Source organism: Pongo abelii, chromosome 23 (assembly GCF_028885655.2).
Source record: "Pongo abelii isolate AG06213 chromosome 23, NHGRI_mPonAbe1-v2.0_pri, whole genome shotgun sequence".
NCBI classification, from domain to species: Eukaryota; Metazoa; Chordata; class Mammalia; order Primates; family Hominidae; genus Pongo; species Pongo abelii.
The window spans coordinates 23970021-23990340 of record NC_085929.1 but is presented as its reverse complement, the minus strand read 5'-3'; the positions used below and the strand labels follow the sequence as shown (position 1 = coordinate 23990340).

Sequence of the window (20320 nt, the reverse complement as noted above, 5' to 3'; positions counted from 1 at the left end):
CATGCCCAGCTAATTTTTTGTATTTTTAGTAGAGACGGGGTTTCACCATGTTGGCCAGGCTGGTCTTGAACTTCTGACCTCGTGATCCGCCCACCTCAGCCTTCCAAAGTGCTGGGATTACAGGCGTGAGCCACCGCGCCCCATGGTCTCTATACATCTCAAAGGCACTGGAGAGCTGTTTACACTTTGCAGTTAAGGGGTAAGGGTGCTTCGGCTCCAAGTTAATTACATCACTGCTGCTGGCTATGTAAACAACAGAAGATACTCAAATGACAGAAAGGTAATAAAAACTAGTTTTGATTTCTTAGGCAATACTTTACCAATACTGCAAAATCAGAAAAAGGCATATATAAGAAGAAATTCTACACTAAAATATGTTAGCTGGGGTATCCAAGATTAAGTGATACGGATTTGTGAGAATGAAATAAACTCAAAGATTATGATGGAATAAAAACCCAACTGCAGAATGAGCCAAACACAGCCTGGAAATTCACGTGTATGTCCTCTCCATCTACACTGTCCCGTGATGGCTAAAGATCGGTTCTGGTTTGTCACAGGAGACAGGAAACATCACTATGGCTGGTTAATTAGTTCTCCGTGCAAGAAATACTTAGAAAGATCAGAATTCCTCACGTGATATCTCTTCGTTGATAACAGCCCTGAAGCAGGCAGGCAATCAGGTCACTGATAAACTCCACGTCATCTCTGTGAAGAGCGGCTTCTAACTCCTGAGGGAGGGAGAGAGGGAAGAGGGAAGTTGAGAAATCAAACACAGATTTCTTAAAATACACGCCCCTCCCTACCGCCAGCACAAGCCCCAAGAACTGAATGGTCCCAGCGGAAGGACTTGCCAGAGACCAGCTCTGCCCTTCCTTCTGGCTACTGTGAGAAGAGCAACCGGATTCCGCGTTTTCTTTTTCCCAGGGTTTTATTTCTCTCACTACTCCCTCCCCAACCCCATTCCTCTCAGCTGCACATGAGAAGAAACACACATAACTCTTTTTGATAAATCAATGCTAGCTGCATAAGTAAAGAGCTTAACTCTTGGATTATATATAATCAAGTATAAATACAAACATGCTGTACTGCTTTCTATTTTAATCGCAAAAGAGAGGAAAGGAGCGCTCGTGTAATTGTTTATCAAGCATTTGTCATTTATTCAACCTTCTCAAGAGATAAACCATCTGCAACAGCTTTAAAGAACCACTATATTTTGAATGGCATTTGTTAGTAAGTGATAATGACAATTTTTATTTTGGGATGCCACACCTACATGGCTGATGAAAGGTGATTGCAAGATCCAAGGCTAATCTTACATCATCTAAACAGAATGAGGTAACGTCTGTGTGAATGTCTTTGCTTTCCTTGGGGTTCAGCTTGCCTCGACACGGTATTCCAACAAGGAATTGTTTGGAAAGGGGCCACTGGACAAAAAGTGGTGGTGGGGAACTTTAGGAGATCCTATTTCCCTTCTCAACACCCCCAAAATAAGCAGGTATTTTCTTAGATGACAGAATATTTTCTAGGCCATCAAGTCTCCTACTAGAAAAGTTTGCCCACATTCTTTCAACCAGGATGCAATCTTCTGCATGCAAACCATTTCCCAAGAGTCTGCTTCCTATGGTTTGACTTGCTCATAACCAGATCAATAATCCCCAGAAAAACCAAACTTCTGACAATCTTATTAACGGTTCTGAAAAGTACGAGATGTGCATAAAATGCAAATTCTGATCTTAACAGCAATTACATGATAGCAGACACAAAACGGGGTGGTTTGCTTCTTATATAGAAATAATACGGCTCTGGCCAGGCATGGTGGCTCACTTGAGGTCAAGAGATCGAGACCAGCCTAGCCAACATGGTCATATCCTGTCTCTACTACAAATACAAAAATTAGCCAGGCATGGTGGCACGCACCTGTGATCCCAGCTACTAAGGCTGAGACACAAGAATCGCCTGAACCCAGGAGGCGGAGATTGCAGTGAAATGAGATCGTGCCAGCGTACTCCAGCCTGGGCGACAGAGTGAGACACTGTCTCAAACAAACAAAAAGCACAAATCAATCAGTACTAGCAGGTACAGAAAACACGCTATGGGAGCTGAGAAGAAAAGGGTTACTTCTGCTGTGGAAGCCTGGAAGATTTCGTGAGATGGTAATTGTGACCGAGTGACAATGGAGAGAGAGGCAGGGCATGACCAGGTGCAGGAGGATATTAGGTTCAGTTTAACTATTCTGTAGATTATGTGAAGGGGAGTAATGTGAGCTGAGATTGACAGGCGATCCTGAATACCCAGCTAATGAGTTTGGCCTTTCTTCGGGAGACAATGGAGATCTACCTCAGTTTATTTCTATAGAGAGGCGAAGTGAGACTAATCTAGCTGCTGTGTATATACAAGGAATTCTAGTGGTGGAGGGTGGGAAGGGAGATGTTAGCCCAAGCAACAGCACAAGAGGAAGGTTCTGAATGACTTACTAAATGAGAGAAAGGAGAAATAGGAATTCAAGATCTGCCAGAAGTAAAGGCCAGCCGAGGCGAGGGAAGACTTGAATGGCTCATGTTTTAAGCTGGGCACTGGGCAAGCCTCCCAGTGACTTATAACAGAAGCAAAATCTTCAAAGCCAAAAGTCCCAGGCCAATCTCATTTGATAGGTAAGTCAGAATCAGCTAGAGCCGGAAATGAAACTACAGATCACGTATTTCCATCCTCTCAATTTAAAGATGTAGAAACTAGCTGGGTGTGGTGGCGCATGCCTACAGTCCCAGACACTTGGGAGGCTGTGGTAGGAGGATCACTGAGCCCAGGAGTTTGAGACCAGCCTGGGCCACACAGCAAGACCCTGTCTCTTTTAAGGGAGAAAAAACAACAACAGCAAGATAAACTAGGTCCAGAAAGGTTAAGTGGCTTCTCCAAGGGCACTCAGCAAATCAGTGACAGAGCTGAGTGGAAACCCAGGTCACCGAGTATAGTGTTCTTCCCACAACCAAGCTGCTCCCCCCAGCCAATGTTCTCCATTCTAGAAAGGACTGATGGTTTCTACAATTACAGTGACCGCCCCAACCACTGTGTCTTTTCTCTAAGAGCCCTCACATATCTCATTCTCCCTAGGTGGAAATCCCGTCCCTCTGCCAAGCTGTACTGCGGTTCTTTACGGGAGAAACTATCTACAAAGTCTTCCCAGCCAAGCTCCCCCACGCTGCTTCCACCCGCCAGTGCTCACTGTCACTGTGGCGTCCTTGCATCCCCATCTTTCTACACGTCCTGTTCTGTTCTCTTCCCTGCCATCATAAACTAAGAGCACAATCGGATCGTGATTAAAGGTGTTACAGTCTGTACTAACTGATTTCTCCTAAGATTTTTTTAAGCATGGAAGTACCATATTAAATAATAAAGGCAACACTGGAGGCTGAGATGGGAGGATTGCTTAAAGCCAGGAATTCAAGACCAGCCTGAGGAACATAGCGAGACCCCATCTCTACAGAAATAAATAAATAACAAAGGCCACATTTGAGAAGATAAGCTAAGAACTGGGAGGGTGTTCCCAAGGAGGGGACTGCATAAAGTTTGCCATATGGTTCATGTGGCATCTCCTTAGAGGATCACTTTTACTATGTGGTTTCCAAGAAATTTAATTACCTTTCTCTCCATCTCTGCCTTCAGCACACAGACATCCTCTTCTGGCTTCCGCCTTTATCATGGCCACTTTCACCAGCGCTGCCTAGGTTCTAGCTAGAATACTATCCTCCAAGGAGGCAAGACAAGTTTTCTACATTGTAGCAATAATGTCAGGAATGCCTTTTCTTCTAACACAATAGAAAGTAGAATATCAGGGATGCTGGACTAGCTCTTCCAAGGAGAACCGAATAGGCTTAAATGGTCCCTCAAAGGACACACGTAGGGAGAGGAACTCTGTGTCATTTATTAAATATTCCAACTCTTCTCCCTTACCTACCATATTCCCCATTTCAGCATCCCTGGAATATAGTAACTAACTCATGAAGTCATTAAAAACAGGGTTCAAAATGTAAAATTGCTTTTTAAATATAATTCTATGATATTATGTTTACTGTGTCAGAAGCCACCCAGAAAACCCACCAAAAAATGTGCAAGTCCAAGCTATAACTTGTGAGGTGATGAAGACATTGCTGAACTTACCCCTGGAGCTCAGCAGAACTTAAAATGCAGAATCAGTAAAGATGAGAACCAAGAATAGGTGATGAACCCCTGGAGAGTAAAGCCTTTTCTCTTTCCCTTTAGTAATTATAATCCCCCACAGTTAGTACCAAATGGATAAACCAAGGCACAGTAAATACAAGCCCTGGTCTCATCATCCTGTGATAAAATACAGAGGAAGAATGTTCTATCAAAACAGCCAAGGAAAGAAACAGGAGAGCTATTTTTAATCCTGCTGAACAAAAGAAATGGCCAAACAGTTAAAATGTTGGCTAATCAGTTAAAATGTTTCCCCACTATTTTAATGGGTATGGTGTTTCAGATATGCAGCTGGTATTTGGAAGATGAAAAAGTTTTGGATATCTCCTTGACAACAATGTGAATCTACTTAATATTACTGAACCACTTTAAAATGTGTTTCCTACAATAAATTATTTTTCACATTAAAAGTGTCTGTTTTCAAGGGTTGTAATGATTAAATGAAGCAATGGCACACAGTAAATGCCACATGAAAACATTTATCTTACAATTATTTCATCTTCCTCACAATGATAGTTTGTGGAAAAACAGCAAAGTGTCCTTTTCAAAATTCGGAGTTTCTAAACGATAGAAATTCAAATGCTTTTAATATATGGCCTGCTGTGTTCATGTGCCAATAAAATTATCTGCAAGAACTATTTGGAAATCCAGGTTACTACTTACAAAGCTTTACCACTTAAGGTTTCAACCCAGAGCTTAAGTCTTAGACTAAGGCAATAAGGGACTCTACTAAAAATCTCCACCCCAACCTTTTCTCTCTTTTCTTCTCACTTTCTCTCCTCCTCTTTTGTATTTCCTTTTCACTGTGAGCATTGAGCTGTGAGCACAGAAATCTGAACTTTGCCAAGATGCTCTGGGACAGAAGAGGAAGGGGGGAAAAAACAGCAGAAAAGGCAGCTAATCAGCATAGGGCAGGGAGACCAGTTACCACTGCCCCTCTGCAGCTTCAGAGAGTAGCTGAAGGGAGTAACAGGATTTGCCGCCTTTGCAGCTGGCATCACAGCTCATTAGGGAAAAGTCTGTTCAACATCCTTCCACCTTCTCCACCCTCAACGACAAATCCTTCGAGCCATGCAGTGGCTGCTGGGAAAAGACCTCAGAAATGAGCAAGGGGACTAGCCCCAACCTCTCACAGCAGCGGGAACAAGCAGAAGAAACAGGGCCTTTACATACCTCTGAAGAAAAGCAGTTACCATTCTGCACTTCGGCAAGTCCTGCCTGCCTAATACACGAAGATAATTTCCAGACTGGAGACAGTCAAGTGACATATGCAGGATACTGCTGAATGCCTTTATTGTAACCCTAACAACCCATTTAACACACCTTTCCTTAAATAACATTACAGGTACCTTTTCTTGTTTTTGATGTGTTTCTAATCCCGTATAAATTTTCATTAATCTTTCGCTAAAGAGGTAGTAAAGAGAGAAACTCTTTTCTTCAACTTCTGATTAAGGATCGAGATCACAGATCTGTGCTAATGTCATTCGGCACTGTAATTCTTTTGAGTGTATTTAAGGAGGGGGAAAATGTTTAAAGAAAAAAAAAATCGTGTTTGTTGTATTTTATGTAAGAGGGTTACAAATCTTCCTAATTTGCACAGGGACCAACTACTACGTAGTATCTCTGTCAAAGATCTGGCTTCTGTATAGGACCTGGAACCGCAAGGACACAAAGGAGATGCAAAGCAGGCCTCTTGAAGGACTGTCCCAGCTGCTATCCAAGAGAGAATGCCTGGAGTGTGGGCTCAGAATATAGAAAGAAAAAAAGCACACTGGCCTCCAGAAGGCTCCCCTGACTTTAACAGCTGATGCTTTCTAACTTGGTATAAATTAATTTAATCCCAAAGGCATGCCCCATGCCAATTTACACTGTAAAGTATAAATCAGCTCAAGTGGGTATAATGGTGAGGACCTGAAACCAGCTATATAACACTTTCAGTTGGCCAAGAGATGGATCCCAGGAGTCCCCAAAGGCTGGCCAGGTCCGTGTTGCTGCTTTGCTGCAACCATGTCATTCCTCTCAGCCTTGCATCAAACAGCTGTGTCACTGGCTCGATGCTGAGTAACACAGAAAGGAAACCAAAATAGCTTCTCCCCTCAAATATGACTACAACTCTAAATATTAGGTTAACTGGAAAATACTAATTATACCAATATATGTGTACATCTAGAATAGGGTTTTCTGAAAATGTGTGAATTACTAAAACTGTCTCCAGAAGTTAAAAAAGGCTAAGAAGAAGTTCCATGGCTGGGCGCGGTGGCTCACGCTTGTAATCCCAGCACTTTGGGAGGCCGAGGTGGGCGGATCACGAGGTCAGGAGATCGAGACCACGGTGAAACCCCATCTCTACTAAAAATATAAAAAATTAGCCGGGCGTGGTGGCAGACGCCTGTAATCCCTGCTACTCGGAAAGGCTGAGGCAGGAGAATGGTGTGAACCCGGGAGGCGGAGCTTGCAGTGAGCCGAGATCGCACCACTGCACTCCAGCACTCCAGCCTGGGTGACAGAGCGAGACTCCGTCTCAGAAAAAAAAAGAAGTTCCATGAGTCTTCTCCCATAAAAAATGTCCACATGCCCAGGCGTGGTGGCTCACACCTGTAATCCCAGCACTTTGGGAGGCTGAGGCGGGCGGATCACCTGAGGTCAGGAGTTCGAGACCCACCCTGGCCAACATGGTGAAATCCTATCTCTACTAAAATGCAAAAATTAGCCACGAGTGGTGGCGGGTGCCTATAATCCCAACTACTGGGGAGGCTGCAGGAGAATCACCTGAACCCGGGAGGCAGAGGTTGCAGTGCGCCGAGATCATACCCGTTGCATTCTAACCTGGGCAACAGAGCCAGAGTGTCTCAGAAAAAAACAAACAAACAACCAACAACAACAACAACAACAAAAAACCCCACACCCATATTAACAATTCCTGAGCACTGCGAAAGCTGGAAACTGTGCAACATGTTCTAGGTTTGATTAATCCATTTTGATTATCCTTTCTTTGTTCAAAAGTCTTTGGTGTCTCCCCAGTACCTAATACAATTTCCTAGGTGACTAGAACAATTATACTAGGTGACTAGTATACTGGACAAGCATGGCCAGAGACAAAATCTGGAAAAGCAGGTTTGCAGCTGACCACAGACAGCCTCAGATACCAGATGGAGTCATCTGGACTTCATCGCTTAGACCCAATTTTCCAATTAGGATGTGAATGTTCCCTGGGTTCCATGGTGTGTGGCTGGAATATAAAAAGCCACAGGGTAAAAATGGCACAGGTTCCTAGAGTTTTACTTTGACTTTGTATTGCTCTTGCTTGTTGTTTGGGACAATATTTTTACCTTAAATACTTGCATGACTCTTACAGATAAAATGGGAGATGTCATCAGAGAATTTATGTTCAGAGCTGCTTTGGAATATAGCTCCAGGCCTCTGAGGTTTGGAGTCATCATTCTCTGCTACTAGGAGATCACTGCTGAATTAGTTGGAAATTGTGTTAAGTACTGGGGACTCACCAGAGACTTTTGAACAAAGAAAAGAAAGAATAATCAAACTTGGAAGGTTAATTTGGATGTGGTCTGCAGAACACACTGTTAGGGAGAGAGACTGGAGGGCAAGAAGAACCCTGGTCTAGTCTGGGAAGAGGTGACGGGGCCAGTGCTAGAAATGACAGTGGAAATGGAAAGAAATTACGGAAGAACAGTTTCAGACACACAGTCAGTAGGGTTTTGCAACTAACTGCAGGTGGAGAAAAACGGACAAGGAAAATTTTCGGTAAGTTTTAATCCTGTCCAGGAAAAGAAAAGATTATAGTATCTTTAACGGATAAACAGAAATAGGGGAGATAAAAGGTGGGGGGATGGTGAGTGATGCCAGAGATAAGGTCCTAGAAGTTTAACGTGGGACTTCATCTTCCGATGTTCTAGGTCTGGTTGCTCTTACATGATTGTGTCCTGGTCTCCTGTGTAAGAATAATGAAAATGTGCATAGACAGAATTTTTCTTTCTTTTTTTTTTGAGACGAAGTCTCGCTCTGTCACCCAGGCTGGAGTGCAGTGGCGCTATCTCGGCTCGCTGCAACCTCCACCTCTCAAGTTCAAGCAATTCTCCAGCCTCAGCCACCCGAGTAGCTGGGACTACAGTCGTGCACCACCATGCCCAGGCATTTTTTTTTTATTTTTAGTAGAGATGAGGTTTCACCATGTTGGTCAGGCTGGTCTCAAACTCCTGACCTCAAATGGATCTGCCTGCCTCAGCCTCCCAAAGTGTTGGGATTACAGGCGTGAGCCACCATGCCTGGCCCACAGAAAATTTTATATACAATTTCAGTGTGTGTGTCTGTGAGTGTGGTAGGTTCCTGTGGTTGAATCAATTCAATCAGCTCAGCATCTTAGGACCTGTCATAGTGGGAAGCCACACAAGCAGAAAGGCAGCTGTGGCATCTGAAGACATACATGTGCCAGGCTCTGTGTTATGTGCTGGGGACACAAAGAAGAAAAAGAGGACCCTGCCCTCAAATAGCAAAGATCTAGAAGGGAGGACAGGCAAAAAAAAAAAAAAACCAGTAACCTTTTCCATGCAATGTGATGGACGCCACGGCAGAGGCATGCTGCTATGAGGACAGCAACGGCTGAAAGGCCAGAAGGAGCCAGCAGGCATACAAGAGAGCAGGGCAACAGCACAGGACTCCTGCAAACGCCAAGGAAGAAATGCTAAGGTGAACGTGTGAATGAAGATTTCCAGATATGCTTGAAATCCAATCAAGAAGAAATCTGGAAAGGTAGGACAATTAGGAACAGTCCGGGTAGGATTATAATGAAAGAAAGAGAATTGGATTCTTACTGAAAAAAACAATGTTATCATCAAAAGAGGATGCGCTGTATGCTGTCCATCATGGGAAACAGGTCCCAAGATAAAGAACTCACAGTAATCATCCCCCCTGCTCGGGGAGAGACAGTGATGATGTGCTGTCGTGGGCCAAGAATACTTCATCAGCCCTGGGAGAAATGACCCTGTCGAAACTAATTCTTTCCCTTCTGATTCTCAACTCCTAGTATTAGAAGGGTGGTGTGTGTTGAATGGCAGGTAAACATGAGGACCATGAAAAGTACTGCTGGTCTCAGTGTGTCCCCCAAAATTCAAGTACTAGAAAGCTAATCCCCAATGCAACAGTGTAGGGAGGTGGGGCCAGCACATAACACAGAGCCTGGCACATTAGTAGGTCTTCAGATGCCACAGCTGCCTTTCTGCTTGTGTAGCTTCCCACTATCACAGGTCCATAAGATGCTGAGCTGATTGAACTGATTCAATCACAGGAACCTACCACACTCACAGACACACACACACACACACACACTGAAATTGTACATAAAATTTTCTGTATAATCACTAACAAGAGGTGATTGGGTCAGGAGGGCTCTGAATGGACTAATGCCATCTTGGGAGTGAGGTACTTATCAAGAAAGTGATTTCCTTATAAAAGTGAGTTTTGCCATCTTGCCCACTTCCTCTCACCTTCTCTTGTCCTCCTGCCTCCCGCCACGGGATGACAGGGTGCCACACAACAGCCCTCACCAGATGCTGGCACTCTGATACTGAATTTCCCAGTCTGAAGAACTAGGAGAAATACACTTCTTTATAAATTACTCAGTCTGTGATATTTTGTTACAGCAAAACAGTATGGACTAAGACAGTTATATATCCAATTTTAAATACACGAAATATAATTCTGAGACTTGGGACCTGTGGTCATCATGGGGCAGGGGGTTGCTGGTTTTTTGAAGAGACAGGGTTCTCCCTCTGTCGCTCAGGCTGAAATGCAGTGGTATGAACTCATTGCGGCCTCGACCTCCCAGGTTCAAGTGATTCACATCAACCTCTTAGTAGCTGGGACTACAGGCATGCACCAACAAACTCTGCTAATTTAAAAAAAAAAAAAGAAATCTTTTGTAGAGACGGGATCTCACTATGTTGCTCAGGCTGGTCTTCAACTCCTGGCCTCAAACAATCCTCCTGCCTCAGCCTCCCAAAGCGCTGGGATGACAGGCTTGAGCCCCCACACCTGGGCAATATAGTTAACATCTTAAACCTACAAAGGTGAGGGCCAGACTTGGTGACCTGAACACAATCACAACAGAGCAAGACACGGATTACACAGAAATGAGGGGGCAGGGACTGAAAAAACTTTCTTTTATTCCCTAGTATCCCCATTTCCTTTTAGACACCTTGAAAAAGCCCACCACATGAGCCCATATATTACTTCCTTTCAGTAAGATGCTTAAACAGCAACGAAGGGCATACTCACCTTTCTTCCACAAATCCCTTTTTCTTAACACAGGGACCTGCTGTTATCTTCCACAAACCTTTTGTATTTTAAGTACCTCCATAGCAAAAACAAAAGACAAGCCCCCGTTTAAGGGGCTACAAAAGACGACTGCCCTCTTCTCCTACACCAAGAAGGACCTAACTAATGACTGTCTTCTAGGAAACTGTTTCTGGGACAGTATACAGACGATATATGCAAAAACAGAACACATTTCACATCAGCTCATGGTCTCAAAAGATTGTGTGAATTCTCAGCAGTTCTCTTTCTGACGACCCATGGGGTAGTGTAGAAGAGAAAGCAGAAGCCAGCTCCCTTGGACTGGTTTAGTCCCCACTCTCTCTCTCTCTCTTTCTTTTTTTTTTTTTTAAGACTGAGTTTCGCTCTTGTTGCCCAGGCTGGAGTGCAATGGCACGATCTCGGCTCACTGCAACCTCCACCTCCTGGGTTCACGCGATTCTCCTGCCTCAGCCTCCTGAGTGGCTGGGATTACAGACGTGAACCACTACGCCACCCCCCACCCCTGACCGCCCGCACTCTCATTTTTTTTTAATCACCAGCAATGAAGCAGTCTAGAATGCTACAATAATGAATGCAATTCTGGATTTTTTTTTTTTTTTTGAGATGGAGTCTCGCTCTGTCACCCAGGCCGGAATGCAGTGGCGCGATCTCGGCTCACTGCAAGCTCCACCTCCCGGGTTCAAGCGATTCTCCTGCCTTAGCTTCCCAATTTAGCTAGGACTACAGGCGTGTGCCACCATGCCCAGCTAATTTTTTGTATTTTTAGTAGAGATGAGGTTTCACTGTGTTAGCCAGGATGGTCTTCATCTCCTGACCTCGTGATCTGCCTGCCTCGGCCTCTCAAGGTGCTGGGATTACAGGCGTGAGCCACTGCACCCAGTGGCAATTCTGGATTCTTTGCAGTGAGATGTAAGGATTGGTGTTCATTATTCAAAACATGAGTGGTAGCAAATTTTGCACCAGCTTAGAAAACAGTATTATTGCCTTTAGGACTTTTGGCTTAGAAATTTCTCATGGTTTCGGATTTTTAGAGGGCAGAACAGTTGATTTTTCATGCTGCATTTTGTTGAGACTATTTTATTCTTACAAGACCTTCAACACTGATTTCCTAGGGTAAAAATTCTGGGCTCCACCCCCCAAAATTTCTGTCAACTGTCCTGGAAAGTTGTCTGGGACTTTTTTTTTTTTTGAGACAGAGTTTTGCTTTTGTTGTGCAGGCTGGAGTGCAATGGCGTGATCTCAGCTCACTGCAACCTCCGCCTCCCAGGTTCAAATGATTCTCCTGCCTTAGCCTCCCAAGTAGCTGGGATTACAGGCACCCGCCACCATGCCCGACTAATTTTTGTATTTTTAGTAGAGACGGGGTTTCACCATGTTGGCCAGGCTGGTCTCGAACTCCTGACCTCGTGATCTGCCAGCCTCGACCTCCCAAAGTGCTGGGATTACAGGTGTGAGCCACCGCGCCCAGGACCTTTTAAAAAGTGCCCCAGGTGAATCTGATTATCAGCCAGATTGCGGAATCTGCTTGGGAAGTAAGCGCTGGATCTCAGTCCCTCCCCTTTGTTATCGCTGTGATGCTCACCCAAGTCCTGTCCTAAGGGTTTCATGGCATCTACAGATACGTTCCTCAAAGTGAGTCACCCAGCTGAGAGAGATCTTACACGTGTTCCGATTGTTCACCGCCTTCTCATAAGAGGATTATGCTGCCCCCATCATCACTGACATCAGACTTGTTCCTATGGCTTGCTTATGAAAATGTTCTGGTCAATGAAAGATGAGTGAAGTGACATATGCCACCTCTGAGCAGAAGCTTAAAAGATTATCACACTGTTCAAGTATAGCTGTCTTCCCTTTATCCCAAATAGGGACTGCTTCTTTAATCTAGACAGCGGAAGGAAGACAGAAAGCGCAGAGTCAACAGCTGATCTGGAAAAACTTTATGAACACTCCCCCCATGTTGCTGTGGCTACTAAGTACTGAGCTTCTAGGACTGCCTGTTACTGCAGCATAGCCATGCAAAAGCACATACAGGCACGAGGAAGAGAGAAACACTGAATGTAAAGGAAAAAAATGAACACTTTTGGCCAAGCACGGTGGCTCACGCCTGTAATCCCTGCACTTTGGGAGGCCGAGGCAGGTGGATCACAAGGCCAGGAGTTCGAGACCAGCCTGACTAACATGTGAAAACCTGTCTCTACTAAAAATACAAAAATTAGCCAGGCGTGGTGGCGCACGCCTGTAATCCCAGCTACTCAGGAGGCTGAGGCAGGAGAATTGCTTGAACCCGGGAGGTGCAGGTTGAAGTGAGCCGAGATAGCGCCACTGCACTCCAGCCTGAGCAACAGAGCAAGACTCCCTCTCAAAAAAAAAAAAAAGGCAAGGTTTTAAGTAACAATAGTGGTTGCCATCTTGGGGACAGACAGCAGGTTTCCATTCTTTAGCTTATTTACTCTGCACAAAACTCTACAAAGTAGGTATTAATGGCATCATTTTACAGATAACTAAACTATAGGCTGACATAAAGGTTTTCAGTGTAATTATCTCTCACAAAATAGAGTTACCTTGAATCCAAATGCTTACAAAGTTTCTTCTAAGATGCTCATTCAATTGTTTTAATTTTGAGTAATAGAAATTTGCTTAAAGAAATGAGGGAAATGACAATAAATAGCCTGAAAACAACCTCAATCAATACAGGTTATGGATTTTTACAGAGGTCACTTGATTGAATCCATTTTAAAAGGAGCGGAAGGCCAGGCGCTCTGGCTCATGTCTGTATTCCCAGCACTTTGGGAGACCAGGAGTTCAAGACCAGCCTGGCCAACATGGCGAAACCCTGTCTCTACTAAAAATTTAAACCCTGGAAGTGGAGGTTGCAGTAAGCCGACAAGATCATACCGCTGCACTCCAGCCTGCGTGATGGCGCAAGACTCTGTCTCAAAATAATAATATAAATAAATAAATAAAGGAGCAGGGGGTAGTTACTTTACCATGTTCAATAAATGCTCTGAGGATTCAATAACACGTGTTGTATTCTCATTATTAAAATCACTTTAGGCAGGGTGCAGTGGCTCATCCTGTAATCCCAGCAATTTGGGAGGCCGAGGTAGGTGGATTGCTTCAGGACAGCAGTTCAAGACCTGCCTGACCAACATGGCAAAACCCTGTCTCTACTAAAAATACAAAAATTAGGCTGGGCATGATGGCTTATGCCTGTAATCCTAGCACTTTGGGAGGCTGAGGTGGGTGGATCACGAGGTCAGGAGTTCAAGACCAGCCTGGCCAAGATGGTGAAACCCTATCTCTACTAAAAATACAAAAATTAGCCAGGCATGGTGGCACGCACCTGTAATCCCAGCTACTCGGGAGGTTGAGCCAGGAGAATCGTTTGAACCCAGGAGGTGGAAGTTGCAGTGAGCCGAGAATGCACCACTGCATTCCAGCCTGGGTGACAGAGCAAGACTCTGTCTCAAAAAAAAAAAAAAGAAAAAAATAGGTGGTGAATGCCTGTAATCTCAGCTACTAGGGAGGCTGAGGCATGAGAATCACTTGAACTCAGGAGGTGGAGATTGCAGTGAGCCAAGACTGTGCCACTGTACTCCAGCCTGGGAGACAGAGTGAGACCAGGTCTCAAAAAAACAAAAAACAAAACAAAACACAAAAACAGTTTAAATAGAAATATTTGGCTGGGCGCGGTGGCTCACACCTGTAATCCTGGCACTTTGGGAGGCCAAGGCGGGCGGATCATGAGGTCAGGAGATCAAGACCATCCTGGCTAACACGGTGAAACCCCGTCTCTACTAAAAATACAAAAACTTAGCCAGGTGTGGTGGCGGACGCCTGCAGTCCCAGCTACTCGGGAGGCTGAGGCAGGAGAATGGCGTGAACCCAGGAGGCGGAGCTTGCAGTGAGCTGAGATCGCACCACAGCACTCCACCCTGGGCGACAAAGCGAGACTTCGTCTCAAAAAAAAAAAAAAAAAAAAAAAGAAATATTTAAGTATTGATGTTTTAATGATCATGAATGTGCATCTACCTATAGGTCAAATACCCAACTGTCAAGTGAATTAGAAATTGTGACTTAGAAAAATTTTCAGAAAATACTATCAGAAGTACACTCAAAAACTTGAGAGGCTGACGTGCTCTCGAAAACTGCACATCAACACTTTCCTTCAAAAGGAAGTTCTGGACTGGGCACGATGGCTCATGGATGTAATCCCAGTGCTTTGGGGGACTAAAGTGGGACTGCTTGAGTCCAGGAGTTTAAGACCAGCCTGGCAACTTTGTGAGATCTCATCTCTACAATGAAATTTTTTTAATTAGCTAGGTATGGTGGTGCGTGCCTGCAGTCCAAGCTATTCAGGAGGCTGCGGAGGGAGAACTGCTGGAGCCCAGGAGTTCGTGGCTGCAGTGAGCTATGAGCATGCCACTGTACTCTAGTTTGAACAACCAAGCAGAGAAGAGAGAGAGACCTTGCCTCAAAAGAAAAAAAAGACTTCTATTCCTTAAAAATGTAATAAAGCATAACAAATGTTGGTAGCTGCCAATATTAACTGAATTGGGCCAAGACAGTGAGGGGTGGCAGAGCAAAGATGCCCTCTGTCAAACCCCTACTCGTTAGAGATAAGCAGCAGGGAGAATATGGCCACTTCTTTGACAACTTAAGAACCAGGAGTTTTCTTTTAATTATGTGGACACCTTTTTAAACTTGATACTAGTAAGAAATTTCATCAGTTGGCCTAAAGAGAAGAAATTCCTGTCTAAGCAATTGCCCGTCTCAACTGATGAAGCAGTTCACTAGTGAAACTTCATTAAAATGACTGAAACCTCAGAGATGGTAACAAAAACTTCTATACAAAATCTTAATGCCAGTATTAGTGATGCAAACAAATTTTCATTCCCACCATTGTACTGCAATCAAGCCAAATTTAACAAATGGATCTCAGCCTCCATCATACTAAGTTTAAAAGCAGCATTTAAGTTGATTCTATCTTAAAATAATTTCTTCTCTGGCTTTCAGGACACACCCACCCACCACCGCACTGCTATTTCTTTTCCATCTTTGCTGTTTTCCTCACCCTAACTCTCCAACTCTACTGCTGGAGAACCACCCCTTGGACCTCTTCTTTTCCCTGCTCTTCCTTCCCTTTCTGTTCTACACCCACTGACCCTTGATAGCTCTTTCAGCATCATGGCTCAAAACCCCATCCATTAGGCTGGCTCTCATTACACCTCCCCACCTCTCCTCAACTCCGGAGTCCCCTTATCCCAGTGCCCGTCCCTGACATCAGCAATGAATGTCAAACAGGCAGCTCAAACTTAACAGAACCAAACTGAGCTTTGGATCTCACCTCTTCAAACCTGATTCCCTCTAACTCCCCAATCTCAGTAAATGGCATATTTCTCCAGCAGAAACTTGAGGCATCCTTGACTCTTCCCTTTTTCTCTCTTTTCACATCTAGTCAATTAACAAATCCTGATGACTATATTCAAAAGAGATTCAGAACCCCTCTCTTCTCACACCATCTCCATGGCCCATTTATCTGAGCTTCATCCATTTAAAAGCTTCCTCACCAAACTCCCTGCTTCTCTCTGTCTGCTCCTCATATCAACAGCCAGTGAGCCTTCAAAACTGAGTCAGAGCATTACACCCCTTTGTACCAATGTCTCCTTAGAACTAAATCCAAAGTTTATATGACCTCTAAGACCTCACCTGTCAGCCTCCTGCTGACACGCTAACATCGCTTCTCATTACTCTCATCCTTGATCACGTCCCTAACTCATACTGGCCTCTTACCTGCTCCTCAGACACACTCAGCACTCCCGCCTGGGGCCTCTGCACTAGGTTCTGCCTGGAATAGCCTCTCCCTCACTTTCTGTAGGTCCAGTCACTGTCTCGTCCCTCTACTCTGCTTTATTTTTCTAAGTAACCTACCAGCTATTGATTATATGCATTTATTTTCTGTCTTCCACCATTATTAAGTAAACCCCCTTGAAGAACTTTGTCTGTTTTGGATTTGTGGCTGTTTCCCCAAAATTGTATTTGCCCACAGAGAGTATTTAGTAAATTTTTTTTGAGACGATGTCTCGATCTGTTGCCCAGGCTGAAGGGCAGTGGCATGATCTTGGCTCACTGCAACCTCCACCTCCCAGGTTCAAGCAATTCTCTGCCTCGGACTTCTGAGTAGCTGGGATTACAGGTGCTCGCCACCACACCCAGCTAATTTTTGATTTTTAGTAGAGATGGGGTTTCACCATCTTGGCCAGGTTGGTCTTGAACTCCTGACCTCGTGATCCACCCACCTCGGCCTCCCAAAGTGCTGGGATTACAGGCGTGAGCCACCATGCCCGGCTTTAGTAAATATTTTTAAATAGAAGTTAGCCAGTTCCCACAATCCAAGAATCTCAACTTAATAAATGAGGTTAACCTATTTATGCCTAGTGTTCCATTATTGGAACGCTAAGCATGTGGGAGTTATTTATATCATACTGCTGAAGGTCACTGCCAAGGTCTGATTGCAAAAATTCAAATAATTGCAACCTCAGGCATAAATGGGTTTAAACATACACCCTAGTGAGAAAAGCCCTAAATTCTAGCCATTAGAAGAGACAATAAGGAAAAACATGAACATTAAAAAGCATATCATGACAATAAGGCATCTGAAACACTTTATGGCTACACTGAAGTTTCCTATGAAATAGTTTAAAAATTACCTAGTCTGTGAAAACCATTTTCTCCCAAAATTCAATCTGTAAATACAGGTTATCCAAAATGCATGGGAACAGAAGCATTTTGGACTTCACATTTTTTTAAAATCTTGGAATATTTTCATATATAAAATGAGGTATCATGGGGATGAGACCCAAGTCTAAACATGAAATTCATTTATATTTCATATACACCTCATACATATAACCTGAAGGTAACTTTACACAATATTTTAAATAATTTTGCGCATGAAACAGTTTTCTTTGTGTTTGGACTGCAACCTGTCACATAGGGTCGGGGTGGAATTTTCCACTTGTGGCATCATGTCAGTGCTCAAAAACTAAGGCCAGGTGTGGTGGTTTAGGGATGCTCAAAGTGTATTCATTAACAGAACAAATACAGGTGTAGCTCTCTGGGGGAAGGTTAAGCTGACCCATGGGTTTAAGACACCAGCTATACAGAAACACTTCTTTAGGTCTACACAGTGTTAAAGAGCACGTGGTGATGAATAAAAGCTCCACTTTGAGTATTTTTTTTCCTTTTCTTTTTTGAGACGGAGTCTCGCTCTGTCGCCCAGGCTGGAGTGCAGTGGCGCAATCTCGGCTCACTGCAAGCTCCGCTTCCCGGGTTCACGCCATTCTCCTGCCTCGGCCTCCCAAGGAGCTGAGACTACAGGCGCCCGCCACCACGTCCGGCTAATTTTTGGTATTTTTAGTAGAGACGGGGTTTCACTGTGTTAGCCAGCATGGTCTCGATCTCCTGACCTCATGATCCGCCCACCTCGGCCTCCCAAAGTGCTGGGATTACAGGCACGAGCCACCGCGCCCGGCCCATTTTGAGTATTCTTAAACCCATGTCTTTCTAACTCTACTATCACTGCTCTAATATGGACACTAATATGGTTTGTGTCTTCCAAAAAAATTCACTGTGGTGGTACTAAGAGGTAGGGCTTTTGGGAAATGACTAAATCATAAGGGTTCTGCACTCCTGGATGAGATTAAAATCCTTATAAAAGAGGCTCCAGAGAGCTGCCTGACCATTCCATCTCTTCTGCCATGTAACGGCACCATGAGAAGATGCCGCTGATGGAACAGGCTGTTACCAGACACTGAATCCGCTGGTGCCGTGGTGTAGCGTCCTGGCCGCCAGCCCTGTCAGAAAAGCTATTTCTGTAATAGCAGCAGGAATGGACTAAGACAGGCAGGTTTTTTTTTTTTTTTTTTTTCTTTTGAGATGGAGTTTCCCTCTTGTTGCCCAGGCTGGGGTGCAATGGCGCGATCTCAGCTCACTGTAACCTCCGCCTCCCAGGTTCAAGCGATTCTCCTGTCTCAGCCTCCCAGGTAGCTGGGATTACAGGCATGCGTCACCATGACTGGCTAATTTTGTACTTTCAGTAAAGATGGGGTTTCTCCATGTTGGTCACGCTGGTCTCAAACTCCTGATCTCAAGTGATCCACCTGCCTCGGCCTCCCAAAGGTGCTGGGATTACAGGCGTGAGCCACTGCAGCTGGCTTAGGACAAGCAGGTTTTGATGACCTAAACTTCTCACCGGGACTTCCAAACTGGTTCCCCATATCCAATACAGACTAAACCTCTGCCCGATTAAATTTGCTTAAATTCAATTCTGACAATATTGCTTTCGTGTAGAAGCCTCCAAAGACTCCTCGCAATTCATCAGATTGAATCTGTATCCTGAGCTTAACATTCGAAGCCTCCCCAAATGACCTCAACCTACACCTTCTCAGTACTATCTTAAGATCTTTATCTTTTTTTATTATTATTATTTGAGACGGAGTCTCACTCAGTTGCCCAGCCTGGAGTGCAGTGGCGCGATCTTTGCTCACTGCACGCTTCACCTGGGACTACAGGTGCCCACCACCATGCCTGGCTAATTTTCTGTATTTTTAGTAGAGACAGGGTTTCACCGTGTTAGCCAGGATGGTCTCGATCTCCTGACCTTGTGATCCGCCCGCCTCGGCCTCCCAAAGTGCTGGGATTACAGGTGTGAGCCACCGCGCCTGGCCAAGATCTTTATCTTAAAAAAAGTAACAGGTACTGCCGAGCATGGTGCCTCACGCCTGTAGTCCCAGCACTTTGGGAGGCCGAGGAGGGTGGATCATGAGGTCAGGAGTTCGAGATCAGCCTGACCAACATGGTGAAACCCCGTCTCTACTAAAAATACAAAAATTAGCTGGGCGTGGTGGTGCGCACCTGTAGTCCCAGCTGCTGAGGAGCCTGAGGGAGGAGAATCACTTGAACCAAGGAGGCGGAGGCTGCAGTGAGCCAAGGCTGTGCCACTGCACTCCAGCCTGGGTGACAGAGCGAGACTCCATTTCAAAAAAAAAAAAAATAACGGGTACTTCCCAGTCTTGACTCATGTTGTTTCTTCTGTTGTCATAGGCATGGTTTCTTCACTCCCACCCAATCCCATCACAGAGGAAAAACATGAGAAACATCTGGAACGAAGATTGACTTCTGTGTATTCTGGTGCACAAAGGCTTGCCCATGAGAAGGGCTCACACACTTGGGCTCACTGGAGAACGCTAATTGCTTTTACCTGGATAAATTGGTCTATTGATAACGAAAGCCATCAAACTCCTCACCAGGAGTTTCAAGAGAAAAGTGCCTGGCAAATGATGATAAATTCTAAATGAGTCCTAACCCCAACAGGAAGTACAGATGGGGTGGGAAATATAGGGAGTTTGTTGTATCTATTTTTCTGCCTGAGGCATCCACCATCTTTGAATACTTGAAAGAGAATGGGACTTGAAAAATACTGTCTCACAAACACAATATTTCAAAGAGGATAAAGGAAATAACTTTCTTTAAAAAAAAAACATCGTTTTAGGAGACTGGTGGGAATCAAAGTTAGTATCAATAAGTTGTGTATCAGCAGTTGCTTTGGATAAAAAAGAATAAACTCTGAACCAACAGAGAAAGAGAAGAGAAGCTTTCCTCATATCAGATTGACTAGCACCTACAATAAACAGAACGTCCTACTTCTGCAAATAAGAGCTGCTAGAGCTGCTAGAGCTGCTGGCAGAGCAGCACGACCGGGGAAACCCATTGCAGT

The 20320-nt window shown here is 44.5% G+C and overlaps 1 protein-coding gene across 6 annotated transcripts in view; it reads right to left on the bottom strand.

Annotated features, from left to right (window-relative positions):
- LOC112130645 (chromatin remodeling regulator CECR2) overlaps positions 1 to 20320 on the bottom strand; it is a 198712-nt gene that overhangs the window by 83108 nt on the left and 95284 nt on the right. For all 6 annotated transcript variants that reach the window (XM_054543016.2, XM_054543017.2, XM_054543018.2 and 3 more), the window contains exon 2: positions 634 to 728. In XM_054543016.2, coding sequence (XP_054398991.2) covers positions 634 to 728 — 95 coding nt within the window. The remainder of the gene's footprint in view (positions 1 to 633; positions 729 to 20320) is intronic.